This window comes from Taudactylus pleione, unplaced genomic scaffold (genome assembly GCF_031769625.1).
Source record: "Taudactylus pleione unplaced genomic scaffold, aTauple2 ptg000473l, whole genome shotgun sequence".
Lineage (NCBI taxonomy): Eukaryota > Metazoa > Chordata > Amphibia > Anura > Myobatrachidae > Taudactylus > Taudactylus pleione.
This window is the reverse complement of record NW_028284875.1, coordinates 11,783,807-11,798,216: the sequence shown is the minus strand read 5'-3', so window position 1 is coordinate 11,798,216 and position 14,410 is coordinate 11,783,807. Positions and strand designations below refer to the sequence as shown.

Below are 14,410 nucleotides of genomic sequence, written 5' to 3'. Positions count from 1 at the left end.
ACCCACCCCTGAGTCAGTCTTTATACATTGTACCCTTCTGCAGCAGTGTGTACATTGTACTTTAGGCAGTACTGTCCATGCCAGTATTGAAACTTATTCTTGTGGACTGTGAATGCATGGGGGTGTAGTATTGCCTTACTGGTTGTGTGGGAGTAGAGATTTCAGTGGTTGCAGAAGCGATAAGATGGCAGGTCTCCGTTGTCTTCCATAGTATCCTATTGTCATAATTTACTGTCAAGCGCAAGTGCGGGTATTTTATTTCTTTTAAAAACCTAAATTGATTTCGTAAGGAGGTGATTTTATTTATTTATTTACTAACAGTTTCTTATATAGCGCAGCATATTCCGTTGCGCTTTACAATTGGAAACATTGATAGAACAAAACAGGGTAATAACAGACAGACATAGAGGTAAGAGGGCCCTGCTTGCAAGCTTACAATCCTATAAAAGAAATGTTTAACATGTTTGTGAGTAGATTTGTGTGATATTTTTTGTTTTTAAATGAAACACTAATTTAAACACATTTTGTAGTGAGAGAGTTGCAAATAATGTGTATTGCTAAGCTTTTTTGCACTTATGGAGGAATTTCCGTAATTGATAACTTCATGGGAGTTTTTTTCTTTATGGTTTGATTAACTGAGGTCGTTGCATTTCCATATCGGTTACCATATCTTGTACCCATGTACGTCCTAACTAGTACCAGTGTTCTGAGATTTTATATAACTTGTTTTACATAGTAATACAATACCATTTGCTTGGTATGGCTCATAAGAAGAGCGCTATTATAGTGTCCAATTCCTTACTTAGTAACTATCGGCACAGCACTAGAAATGGCAAAGATTTACTTGCTTCTTAGGATAAATAATCTGCTGTTTGCTTTAGCCCATAGATTGCAGATGTCCTTTAATTGACAGAAAGTTTCAACCAATCGGAGCCAGACCCATGCTTTGCCTTCCTATCAGATAAGGAGGACATGTCAGCAAAGGTTTGGTGTGTGGTTTATGTTCTCAGAATATCATCAGCCTGTTATTTTGTGGAATGCAGCACCTCAAGAACGGTTCTGTACATTTGGCCATATCCGATTTCTTGAAGTCAGATTACGTTGTTCTATGTCATAGTTGCATATTATAATACTTATACATACTCCCAATGCAATCTGCTCTATTCTCCCCATAGTTTTATACTGAATAGGTATGAAGAGAGAACCCACTGAATGTTTTAAATGGTACTAGTGTACTTTACGTAGACAAGTACTGAAAGTTGTCCCCACCTAAATTGTCCCCTCGCGGACTCTATACGCTCGCCACAAGGTTATATTCCCCCTCTATGCCCACTTGGATGGTAGGGAATGACGTTGGACACTGGCTGATGACGTCAGGGTTCTCTCCGTGAAGGGGATTTAGACATTACCATGATTGATAATAATGGAGAGGACCCTGATGTCACCAGCCAGTGTCCAGCGTCATTCCCTACCATCCAAGTGGGCATAGAGGGGGAATATAACCTTGTGGCGAGCGTATAGATTCCGCGAGGGGACAACTTTCTTCTTTAGGTGGGGACAACTAATCTAATTCAATATTGTTACACTAATCCAGCCAAATCTCTTACTTTATATAACTAGGGAGGATAGGGTGTAAATGGATAGAGGCACGCAACAGAGTTGCCCCTTATTGCTTTCGTTCAGTGTCTCACTAGGTCAGAGATGGACGCAGCCATGGGCGCCGTTGGGGGCGGGTACACTTTACCCGGGCCCGGGCTTGCAAGAGGGGCCCGGCGGGGGCCCGGGTCCGGCGTCGCTCCCCCCTCCCCCACAGCAGCTCAGCACACAACTCGTGCTGGGCTGCTGTGTGAGACTGCTCGCGGCTGCTGCAGCAGCCGGTCCAGTCTCCTATGGCTGTGGGGGGGAGCGATCACACTGATCGCGCCCCCCCCCCCCCTGCTTAGCACCGGGCTGGGGGCTTGCAGCGCCCCCATTCCCGGCGCGCAGCGCCACTGCGCAGCACTGAAAAACTAGCAATTTTTTTTTTCAAGGGGGGCCTGGCCACGCCTCCCGCTATTAGGCCACGCCCCTTCCATTACCCGTGCCCGGCCAGGCTCTCAACGGCTCTGGACGCAGCACACATCACAATACAGCATCTGCAATCCATGTGCTGCTTCATGTGCTGCTTCCCAATATGCAGCATCGGATCAACAATATTTCCAGCATCGGCCATCTGTGTAAACTGAAGCTTAGGAAAAAGGAGGGGCTGGGCTGCACATGCTAATATTAAACATGATAATAGGTGCTGCCATGCTGAGACCTGTAGTTCTACAGCAAAAAAGAAGGGGGGAGGAGCAGGTGCACACTATAAGCACTAAGAATTCTTATGCTCAAAAAATTCTATAATAAACTGCAATAATTAACATGGTTTTAAATGTAAAGTTTCATAGTACATGTTTGGCCAAAGATGTTTGCCCACCTGCCACGTCACGGCGAACCTTATATAGGTGGGTCCCTAACATCTATAATACTGACACACTAATTCATTTGCCTATCATAGGACCCATTAGATGTGTGTACTGCAATGCACCTGGGGAAGGTAGGAGGAGTGCTAGCCCAAGGGAAGGGGTCTCACCTTCAAAATGTACCTTAAATACACACATAGGAAAAAGGAGGGGCTGGGCTGCACATCCTAATATTAAACATAATAGGTGCTACCATGCTGAGACCTGTAGTTCTACAGCAAAAAAAGAAAGGGGGGAGGAGCAGGTGCACACTATAAGCACTAAGAATTCTAATGATCAAAAAAATCTATAATAAACTGCAGTAATTAACATGGTTTTAAATGTAAGGTTTACATTTAAAACCATGTTAATTATTGCAATTTAAATTGAAGCTTACTCATACTCACTGCATCCTGCCCACTTGCGAGGTCAGGAAATCTGCATCAACCAATGCAGAACCTGGCCACGGCACTCCTAGGAAACAAGGGCGACATGCCCCCATTTCCAGGAAAGCAGGCCGGCACCACACCTACCCCTCCCCCAAACTGCTTGCGATCATGCAGGACTTGTTCACTTAATGAGGAGAACGGGTCCTGCACAGACGCCCCACTATCGGAGAAGTATGTAAACCATTAGATTTACGTACATCTCTGAATCGGGCCCTAGATCCACTGATGCTGTCGTCACTGTAGGCACTCTGGGGAAAAAAAGAATATGAATATGGGAAAGCGTCTAGTTTTTCAGTTAATATGGTTAAGTGTAGGGTTGTGCATTTGAACACAAAACAGGGAGGCAATTTCTTTACAATAAGAAATGAAAACAAGTGGTAGCCTACTGTTTAAGATAGCGGACTGCGATCTTGTTTAGATTGTTATTACTTGGATTTATTGCACAGGTAGTAAGTGCTGTTACTTAATTGCTTAGGTCTCAAAAGTATGGAAAATGGTATTTATTCCTCTCAAACTTTGCTTTTGTGACCAGGATATTTTATACTTTGAAATTTACTTATTTCAGATGAGAAAATGTACAAACATGACCACAAAAGAATTGGAGATGAGTAGCTTTTCCAGATTTGCGATCATACAGTACATTTGCTTTCACGAATCAATGGGATTAAGGTCTGGGGAGTTTCCTGGCCATGGACCCAAAATGTTGATGTTTTGTTCCCCGAGCCACTTAGTTATCACTTTTGCCTTATGGCAAGGTGCTCCATCATGCTGGAAAAGGCATTGTTCATCACCAAACTGTTCTTGGATGGTTGGGAGAAGTTGCTCTTGGAGGATGTTTTGGTACCATTCTTTATTCATGGCTGTGTTCTTAGGCAAAAGTGGACCAGTCCAGATAATGTAGGTGAGTATGTGTGAGTGTGTATGTATGTAATAAAACTTTACTTTCACGGTGTGTGAGTATTGTGTTTATTTAAACATTTCTTTACAGGTGAACTACAGGTACCAGCAGGCCCTTAATGCCCCGCATGCTGGTACTTGTGGTTCTCTAAGTACCAGCATGCGGGGGAGGCTTGTTGGGACCTGCAGTTCTACTTGTAAAGACAATGTTTGCTATTCTTTATTTACACTACACCACATAATCAACCCGACACCCACCGCCCATGGGTGCTGGGGATAGTCCTGGGCTGTCAGCCTGGGTCTGGGGTGCCTTGGAAGGGGGGACCTCTTTATTGGGTAGGTCCTCAGCTTCCCAGGGATCCCCGGCCTGGGCTGACTAGCGGTCAGGGTTAATGCTTCGGCTGGGGGGGGCTCCGTGAAAGGGCTACCCTGGCTGTGGAATTAGCCTCCCGCTAGAAAAAGTCCGGTGCTGGTTCTGGAAAATACAGGGGAACCCTACTAATTTTTTTTCCCCTGTATTTCCAGAACCAGGACTGGATCAGAGCCCAGTTCTGGTTGCGCAGAATACGGGGGACCCCAATGTCGTTTGTCCCCGTATTTTGGCAACCAGGGCTGGCTCTGACTAGCCCGGTGCTGGTTGTGCTTACATACGGGAGACTCCTATGTCGTTTGTCCCCGTATGTTGCCCAACAGCACTGGTTCCCTAAAAGCCTGCATCTGTGCTTTATTTTATTACAGACAGATGCATGCATCACGGATCTCCCCGTGTGTGCATCAGTCTTTTTTTTTTTTTTTTACAAATGACGCCACTCAGATGACGGACGCACGATGCATTGTATCGTGTGATCGTATGTCAGCATGTGTCAATTGTGTGGCTGGGACTGCCAGGGAGCTGCCGGGGATTTCAAGGGAAAACGAATCTTATCTTATCTTATGCTGGTCGTACTAGTGTATGGCCAGCATCAATGTTATTGGGCTCCCCTCTGACAGGGTTGGACTACACTGCAGCCCCCACGTTGCAGCCGCTCTAAACTTTCAGAAATGTCCTGGAGAATAAGAACATTTCAAAATATGTCTGACCAAGTCACAAAAGCATAGTTTATGGGGAATAAATGGCAATTTCTATACTCTTGGAGCATAGGAAATTAGGAAATAACACTGCAAACACAAGGACAAACAAAAAAAATTAAATTTGTTACATAGTGTTATTATAATTTATTAATTCTTATTTTATTTTGCTTTCTTTTTGTTTTAAGTCTATATGCCATTTTGATCATTTAATTGGTATTTTTAAAAATAATTATACTGTGAAGTTTTTAGCTCATGTTATTTTGATCTACTGATACTGATTATTTGGCCTATTATCATACGATTCCATTCAGGAGCACTTTATTCCAGGACCCACCAGTGTATATATATTTACGATTTCATTTTAGACACAGTAGTTTTTACTGTTACTGTGAACTGTCTGTTCACTGTAATGGAGCATTAACACTCGAGGCAAACCTATACTTGCAATAGTGAACATTTTTTATTTTTTTTTCTATAGCTCATGATACGTTAAAATAATGTACCAGAGTTGGTTCGAATATTGGCCAAATATTCTCTGTAAAGCAATGAAAATATGTTTGCGCTATATAAATAACTGGCAGTGTGTGTGTGTGTGTATGTATATATATATATATATCTATAGTGGTAGAAGCACTGGAGAAGTCTGGGATGGCATATATGTGTGTCCCAGATTCCTATCATATGTGTTTTAAAAACCCCTGGAAAAGTCTGTTATGCCAAACAGACCACAATTGTCGGCTTTTGGTAAAAGCCGGATAATGGGTTCTAGTGGTGGGGATGTGAGAAGAGAAGGGAGGGCTCCATCTACAGGCCAGTCCAGGTGTTGGGCCTTTTTAGTCTGAGAGCAGGCTGATTAGTAGTTGCACCTGGAAGTGGCTCAGATAAGCTGTGTTAGGTTTTGGTTCAGTGTCTCACATACCCTGTGGGAGAACAGACACTGATGTGTGTTCAGAGACACTGTGATATTTGGAAGTGCTGTGTTTGTGGTAAGGCAGTAGGCCCTGCCACTTATAGAGAGGGAATAACCTGTCCAGTTAGTGCCCAGACGGGCTAGGATTTATTTTTATGTTTTTTTTATATTGTCGTTTCTATTGCACAATAAAACTGGTTCCGACCAGCTTGCACGAAAACCCTGGACTAGTGTGCTGTTTCCTGGCTGCTGTGTGTAAGGAGGTGTCCATCTACCCCAGGAGAGGGACCCCCTACCCCGACTATATCACAAAAAAATAAATATATATATATATATATATATATAAATAAAATATTATAGCTGTGGGAACAGTGGTTCTTAAATGGTTACATGGCTATGTACTTTGATTCCAGAACCCTCTCCCCTTTGTGTTTCAAGAGTCTTGATAAAGAGTTTTACGCATGACATTTACTGCCGAAAACACTGTTAAGCGAAATCTTTCATATATATATTCTGATCTGTTCTGTTCTTCTTTCAGCACCTACTGTGCTTCAAGAAACTCCTGAGAAATAAAAATACGAGGGCTGATTGAGAAGTAATGAGACTATTTTTTTTTTTTTTTTATTTATTTAAAATCAGATGACTCCACAGGATCTGATCCTTTTTCAAAGTAGCGTTCTTCACATTCAATACATTTTTAGCAGCGTTTCAACAACGATTCAAAGACGTGCAGTAGAGTGTTTTGTGACATCACTTTGTGTTGCATTTTTCACTTCAATATCTGTTGAGAACTTCTTTCTGCGCAGTTATTTTTTCAGGGTTAGAAATGCCTAGAAATCACAGAGCGCTAAGTCCGGGCTATATGGAGGGTGTTCCAGTGCTGTTCCATTAATTTCAGTCAGTGCTGCCAATGCAACAGCAACAACATGTGGTTGGGCATGTTCTTGGAGCAAAAAACACTGTTTCTTCAGCAAATGTGTTTTTTTTCTTCCTCATGGCACCATGCAAATAGTTTTCAGGATGTTTGCATAGTAGTCACCATTAATTGTCTGTCCACAGGAACCCAGTGCTGTAGAATCATATGTGCGCATCAAAGAACAGCAGAAGCATTACTCTGCCGGAGGAATCATACAGAATTTTTGGGGAAGAGGTGAATTTGTGTGTTTCCTTACACTTGGGCTGTTTGGATTCTGGATCATAATGATGAATCAAGGATTCATCAAACACATCACAATCGATGTCAGGAAATCAGGTATCCTCTCCGACATTCGAACGATGTTCTTGCACGATTCAACTCGTCGTAGCATCTGCTCTTCTGTGAGATCTCTGGGTACCCACCTGGCACACAGGCGATGCATTTTCAGTTCCTGTGTCACAATATGCTGAACCCATTCGAATGAGATGCCAAGTGAAGCCGAAAGCTCCCGGAAAGTTAACCTCCTGTCATTCTCTGCAGCTTTGGCAATGCTGACATCATTAACCGCGGTGGATGGTCTCCCAGAACACGGTTCGTCAATCACCCGTATATTATCCTCTTTGAAGTGCTTCCACCACCGAAATACTGCAGCACGGCTGATTGTTTCTCCACCGTATGCTTGCCGTAACATTTCATGACTTTCATTTCCGTTTTTTCCAAGTTTTAACACAAAATTCAATAACACATCTCTGACGTAATCTTAGACACACGTCTTCCTCATCCGCCATGACGAGACGCAATAAGACCTTCCATTTGCTGTGACCAATCAAAGACTACGGCTGTCCAACCGCAGGTTCAGACACATCGATCTATGAGCATCACAATAACCAGCATAGCGTTGCCACGTCTACCTGTAGCGTTGCCCCGTCTACCTACAGTATGGGACAGAAAAACAGAGGCAGTCTCATTACTATTCAATCAGCCCTCATATATAGACAAAGCAGCCTAGTTTTGAGCAAGTTAAAATGTTGGGGGGGGCATTCAATTAATTGCTTTAACATGCGGCTTTAGCTCCTGGGTAAAGTGGACAGAACTATTCAATTAGCGGCCTGCAGTATACCTGCAACTAGCCCCAAGGCAGCACTTAAAGCAAATTAGTTCCCCCTTACCATTCTTTTAGTTCCTTAACAGATGTAGAGCCATCAGTAGTCAACTTTCCAGCTTCAGTCAAGCTATTCACAGGAATTTGCTACACCTGCCCTCATTATTCATCATATGGAGTTTGGGTCCTGGTCCTATATTTCCCAGAGTGATGATAATCATTGTTATTACACAGTGTGAGGGAGGCAAGAATCAATCCTCTATCAAAATATGACACTTGTAGGGTAATATTTTTTGGGAAGACCTTACATCATCAAGAGAATTGGCAGATACGTGTTTTGTTGTATATATCGGGTAAAATAAGTATTGAACACATCAACATTTTTCTCAGTAAAAATATTTGTAATGGGTCTACTGTAATGAAAGTTTCACCAAATGTCAGCAACAACCCATGTAGTCCACACATGCAAAGAAATCAAACCGTAGATGTCCATAAATTAAGTTGTGTAATGTGAAATGGCACAGGGATAAAGTATTGAATATGCTTACTGAAATGTTTTTTAATACTTTGTAGGAAAAGCCTTTGTTGGTAATGACAGCTTGAAGACGCCTCCTATATGGAGAAACTAGTCGCATGCATTGCTCAGGTGTGATTTTGGCCCATTCTTCCACACAAACAGTCTTCTGTAGGCCTCTTCTATGAACTCTGGGCCCGATTCAGACCCGGTCGCAAGTGCTGAGCGGTCGCAACCGGGTCGATGGTGGCCCAGAGCGCATGCGCATGCCCCCAAACGCCTACCGTTTGGGGGCGGTCCCACTGACATCACAAGTGATGTCAGTGGGAGAGCTTTCGGCTCTGTTTGAGCCGAAAGCTCTCTGGGGCTTGCGGCCACGAGACCCTACCACAAGGGTCTCGTCGCAAGCCCGATGGTCACGATGGTCTTGACCATCGCGACCATCAGGAGGCCGCTCCATAAAAAAAAAAAAAAAGACGCCCTGATTCAGAGCGAGCGCTCTGTCAGAGCGTCCGGCTCTGAATCAGGGCCTCTGATCTTTAGTTCTTTCCAAAGATTTTCAATTGGATTCAAGTCAGGTGATTGCTTTGGCCATTCTAGCAGCTTTATTTTCTTTCTCTGAAACCAATTGAGGGTGTCCTTGGCTGTGTGTTTGGGATCCTTGTCTTGCTGAAATGTCCACCCTCGTTTCATCTTCAGCGTCCTGGTAGATGGCAGCAGATTTGGATGCAGCAGATTTTTATCAAGAATGTCTTGGTACAGTTTTCCATTCATCCTTCCTTCAACTATATAAAGTATGCCAATACCGTGTGCTGAAAAACAGCCCCACACCATGATGTTCTCAACTCCAAAATTCACTGTTGGTATGGTGTTTTTGGGGTGATGTGCAGTGCCATTCTCCTCCAAACATGGTGTGTATTATGGCGTCCAAAGAGTTAAATATTGGTCTCATCTGACCAGACTATATTCTCCGAGTATTTCACAGGCTTGTCCAAATGTCGTGCAGCAAACTTATAACAAGCTTCAACATGCTTTTTCTTCAGCAATGGAGAGCGTGCATACAGGCCATGGCGGTTGAGTGCATTACTTACTGTATTCTTTGAAACAATTGTACCTGCTAATTCCAGGTCTTTCTGAAGCTCTCCACAAGAGAGTCCATTGCTTTTGGACAACTCATCTGATAATTCTTTTCACTCCTCTGTCAGAAATCTTGTGAGGAGCACCTGGTTATGGCCGGTTTATGGTGAAATTAATGTTATTGCCACTTCTGGATTATGACCCCCAACAGTGCTCACTGGAGCATTCAGAAGTTTAGAAATCCTTCTGTAACCAATGCCATCAGTATGTTTTGCAACAATAAGATTTCAGCTGGTGTCTTAGCTTTCCATGTCTTTTTGCACCTCCCTTTGTTCATGTCTTCAATACCTTTTCCCTGTGTCATTTCACATTATTACACATAACTTAATTTAAGGACATCTATGGTTTGATTTCTTTGCATGGGTTGTTGCTGACATTTTGTTGAAAATGTAATTTACAATAGCCCCATTACAAATACATTTACTGAGAAAAATGTTGATGTGTTCAATACTTATTTTACCTGCTGTATCCCAGCATGGATGGTGCTTTCTTATGGGTAAACTTTATTAAATTATATTTCCCCTGTGTTAAGGACGGTTGATTTGTGATGAAATCTAAATATGTAATAATTTTTTATCTTAATAGTTGATCTTTCGGCGATGCCTCGTGGTACACCTTTGTATGGGCAGCCATCTTGGTGGGGTGATGAAGACGCTGCAGGAAAAATGTACAACCAAGACTGCAAAGAATGCAAACTTCCTGATTCCAGTGCTGCAGGTACAAATCTTCTTTCTACAAGACCACACAAATCTTTGTATGTGCGGACCTGTACCTGGTGGATGGTTGGTATGAGCAGCGAGCTACCTCCAAAGTAAGGTCAGGTTGTATACAGAGAATATAAAACGGTGGTTGCTCAAATCAACTTAAAGGCCCTTCATATGTGCATGAAAGGGAGGGATTAATCTAGACAATAAATGGGGAAAAATGTTCCCCCAGCACTTTGCAAAGGACCAGCAATGAAACTTGAATACACATGATAATAGAAATACAGAGATCTCCGTTGGCATATATTTGTAAAGATGTATATTTAAGCCACCTTTTCATGCACCTGTGAAGGGCCATTAAGTTGGTTTGGGCAACCACCATTTTATATTACTGTTTGGGATGCATGGATGGAACCACATTTGGAGGGTGTGCTGGTTTCCGCACTGCCATTTGGAGGATTTTGGGGTTCCTCCAGGTGAGTTGGCTCTCAATTTAGATATATTAATGTATGTGCTATTATCGTGTAGCCTAACAGTATGCAGTTACAGCATATGACCCAAAGTGGGTGCTATTATCACGTAGCATTAGGAACCACCAGAGCAGGACGCGGCCTGGTGGCTTAAACATATCTTTGCAAATATATGCCAACTCGGATCTCTGTATTTCTATTATCATGTATTCAAGTCTCATTGCTGGTCCTTTGCGGAGCGCTGGGTGAACAATTTCCTTTTTCTTGTATACAGAGAAGCAGGATTACCAAGAGAAGTCTCTCCGCTCAGGTCAGGATAGGCCGATTAATAAACTGTTATAAAGATCAGGAATCAGGGCAGAGGACAGGCAGAGTAGGCAGACAAGCCTTTAGGTTTAACTTACTTTTACAGTGAGGTACGTAGGAGTTGATAAATTTATGTCATATTATATTTAGTTGGACATTGCAGCCTAAGACGAGCGGTTGACATCTAGACATTTTAAATCCTGTCTTTTTTGCATGTCTTTGCTTACCAATTTATAAAACATTTTTCTGTGCTTGTTTGCCCTGTTTCTCCATTCACTTTCATGGCTTAATTTTGTTTGTAGACAATTACATGAAGTATTGGGCAAATTGTGAAGTAGATGGATCTGAGAAGTCTTCTAACCAGCACAAGTATCACCGGACCAAATATAACTATAAATGATTGAGCATATAAAGGATGGAGAGCTCTGTGCTTTGTATTACCAGGAAGATCGATATGAATGAAACACAATATATAAAAAATTTACTAATTTACTAAATAGATTGTTGACCGGTCAATATAAAACAATTGCACAATTCATATATATGTGTATAAAGAGAATATGTTAAATACAATATTCACTATATAGAAAACAAAAAGAAAAAAACACAAATAAAGACAAATGCTGGAAGAGGTGGATCCAGAAAAAATATAAATAAAAAATGTATATATATATATGTGTATAGCGGCTACCTTGCAGAGAGGTGATGGTGTTCCAGCCGCGTCTCGATCCTGGCCTCGACCCCCGACTGCCAGCGTATGTTTTCCGGGATCGCGGGTCTCACGTCTCGTGTTGTGATACCTCTCTGCAAGGTAGCCGCTATACCTTTGTCTCTCCAGGCACAGCAGCCTCCTCCGACACCTGCACTTATCAAACCACTTGGATGTGGACTTTTAAATTGTATTTGATACTCACATGATGTCAGTATTCAGGATATGAAGCTCCACGGAGATCGAGACTATTAAATACAAGACACTGTATTCCGGGTGAGATTATTAACTATAACATCACTTGCAGGTGTGGATCAATCAGGATTTACCCACCTTATCAACTGGATTATATTTTAATATATTCTTTTTCTACATCAGGGTCCATAGGGTATCCACAGGATACATTGGGGTATAGGTGATGACGTCAGGCATTGAGCACCATAGAGTTAAGTTTTCAGCCTCCCAGGATGCATCATGGTCCCTCTCCTATACCCCGCCCCCGAGCCAAGGCATCTCAGTTTCGTTGGTGCCCGGCTCGGAGTCGGAGCACATGTTTAGAGGGGGGCTAAAAATAGCCCCTGAAGTTTTCTTTCAAGGCATCTGTGGCTGCACATCTGGGAGTACAGCATGGACAGTCCATGCCATCTCCCCTACACCCCGCCGGTACCAGAACGCCTGTACTGATCCAGGGATGCTGGTAAGTATCTGGGGTCACGGCTAGCGGTGACTCCCAGATGCTTCGGACCATGGCTGGATGCAAGGGGGACAGGTAAGCAGCGGAGGTCCCACGGTGGGTTCCCACTGAGAACATGGTCCAGAGTCCCCAGGCAGGGGGCTCCCTGGGGACTGGCTGCAGCTTGGAGACAGGTACTAACCTGTACTTCCACTATACCCCTGGGACAGTGGGCCGCAGCTGAGCGGCAGGCGCTGCAGCGTCCCAGAGGTTAATTGCATGCCAGGGGAGTGCGCCTTCCCTGTATACAGCCAGCGCCTCCCCTGCTGCACACAGCCCTCAATGCACCTGCCGATTGGTACTGTGGCAGCGCTCCTCCCTCAGGCCGGCCTCCTCTCTGCTCCTCGGCGGCCATCTTTGCAGAAGCATGGTGAATGCTGCTGGAAGCTGCTGACGGTGGCATCGCGCTCTGGGTCCCCCGGCATACCTCTCCTCCATTGGCTACAGGTCTGTGTATGCAGCGCTGTGTCCTACCAGATTCTGTGTCTGTGTAGTTGAGAAACAGCGCTGATAGTGCAGGGATTAATTTCTTCTGCTTTGTATGTGACTTCTGCTAGCACTGCTGCCTGTACTTTCACTTTCTACTGTCAGCCATTTTACTGTCCCTGCTCTTACTCTGCTAAAGCCCTTGCGGTGCGGTGATTGCAGGGTGTTTCTCCCACTATACTAACAAGTATCAGTGAGAGGAGTCACATACTTACCATCATGTCTGAGAGTGATTTTCCTCGCCAGCTTCTGTGTACTAAATGCAATTTACCAGTAGCGGAGGGGGAGGGTAACGCGGAGGGGCTATGTCGGCAGTGTTATTTATTGGCGCGACCAATTACTGTCACGGCTCCGGTACAGGAACCTCGCTGGGCTTGTGTCGCTAAGGCGCTTACAACCTTAGTGGGCCAGCTAGCTCCGCCACCTGGGTTTACCCAGATGGGATTGTCCCAGCAGTCAGTGGTGTCGTCACCCATACAGGGTTTCCCGAGACAACTGATGGTACCCCACAGTCTCCCTATTTCCCCTCCCCAGGTTTCACATGAGCCTGCGTGGGTTAATTCTCTGACAAATTCGGTACAGCATTTGTCGGATGTTTTACAGGGGGAGTCTGTGTTGCGGCCACATAAGCGGCCAGTGGCGTCTGTCTGTTCCTTATGACGATGACGACGTGACGCCCGACGATGGGGAAATTCTGGATCTATCTGACCAAGAACCTCTCCGCACTAAAGAGTCTGACGCTAAGTCCAAGGTATATATTCCTGGCCTTATTCGGGCAGTCCGCACGGCTTTAGTTATTGAGGATGATGATTCTCCGGTGGCCAAATCCAAATATGCCTTTTTCAAGGATATTAATGGTGACGCCACGGTGTTTCCTCTGTCTGGTCAGTTAGTAGATCATTTAGAGGAGGCGTGGAAATATCCCGGAAAACGGTATCAGCCTCAGAGGCGCTTAGCCCTGGCTTATCCGTTTGCAGACAGTTATTTTTCTAAGTGGGAATCCCCTCCGCAGGTGGATTCTCATGTGAAATGCCTACTCAGGAGTGCCACTTTGCCCATGCCTTCCATGTCCTCTTTGAAGGATGCTACGGACCGCAAGGTGAAAATCTGCCTTAAGTCCATTTATTCCCTTGCGGGGGGGACGTCCAGACGGGCTATGGCCGTGTGTGCTATGGAGCGCTGGGCTGATAGTTTGGAGGCGTCTTTGGACTCGGACTGTTCGACAGAACAGGCAGAGTTGGTGGGCAATCTCCGGGATTCGGCCACTTACATCAATGAAGCGGCCTTGGATATCAGTATCCTCACATCTAGGATTTCTTCTGCACCTGTTGTTGCTCGTCGCACCTTATGGTTGCGGTCTTGGAAAGCGGACGCTGATTCTAAAAAGGGCTTAGAATGTTTGCCTTTTAATGGAGAAGTCCTATTTGGTCCGGATCTGGACAAAACCGTAGCTACGCTGGCAGCAGCCAAATCTGCTTGTCTCCTGTCTGCTCCGGTCCCTTCAGGTGCTGGTACGGCGGCCT

At 44.3% G+C, this 14,410-nt stretch overlaps 1 protein-coding gene across 4 annotated transcripts in view; it reads left to right on the top strand.

The window, feature by feature from the left end:
• The window catches only part of CEP170 (centrosomal protein 170), a 149,042-nt gene that overhangs the window by 35,343 nt on the left and 99,289 nt on the right, over positions 1-14,410 (top strand). For all 4 annotated transcript variants that reach the window (XM_088448981.1, XM_088448980.1, XM_088448978.1 and 1 more), the window contains exon 7: positions 10,065-10,196. In XM_088448981.1, coding sequence (XP_088305107.1) covers positions 10,065-10,196 — 132 coding nt within the window. The remainder of the gene's footprint in view (positions 1-10,064; positions 10,197-14,410) is intronic.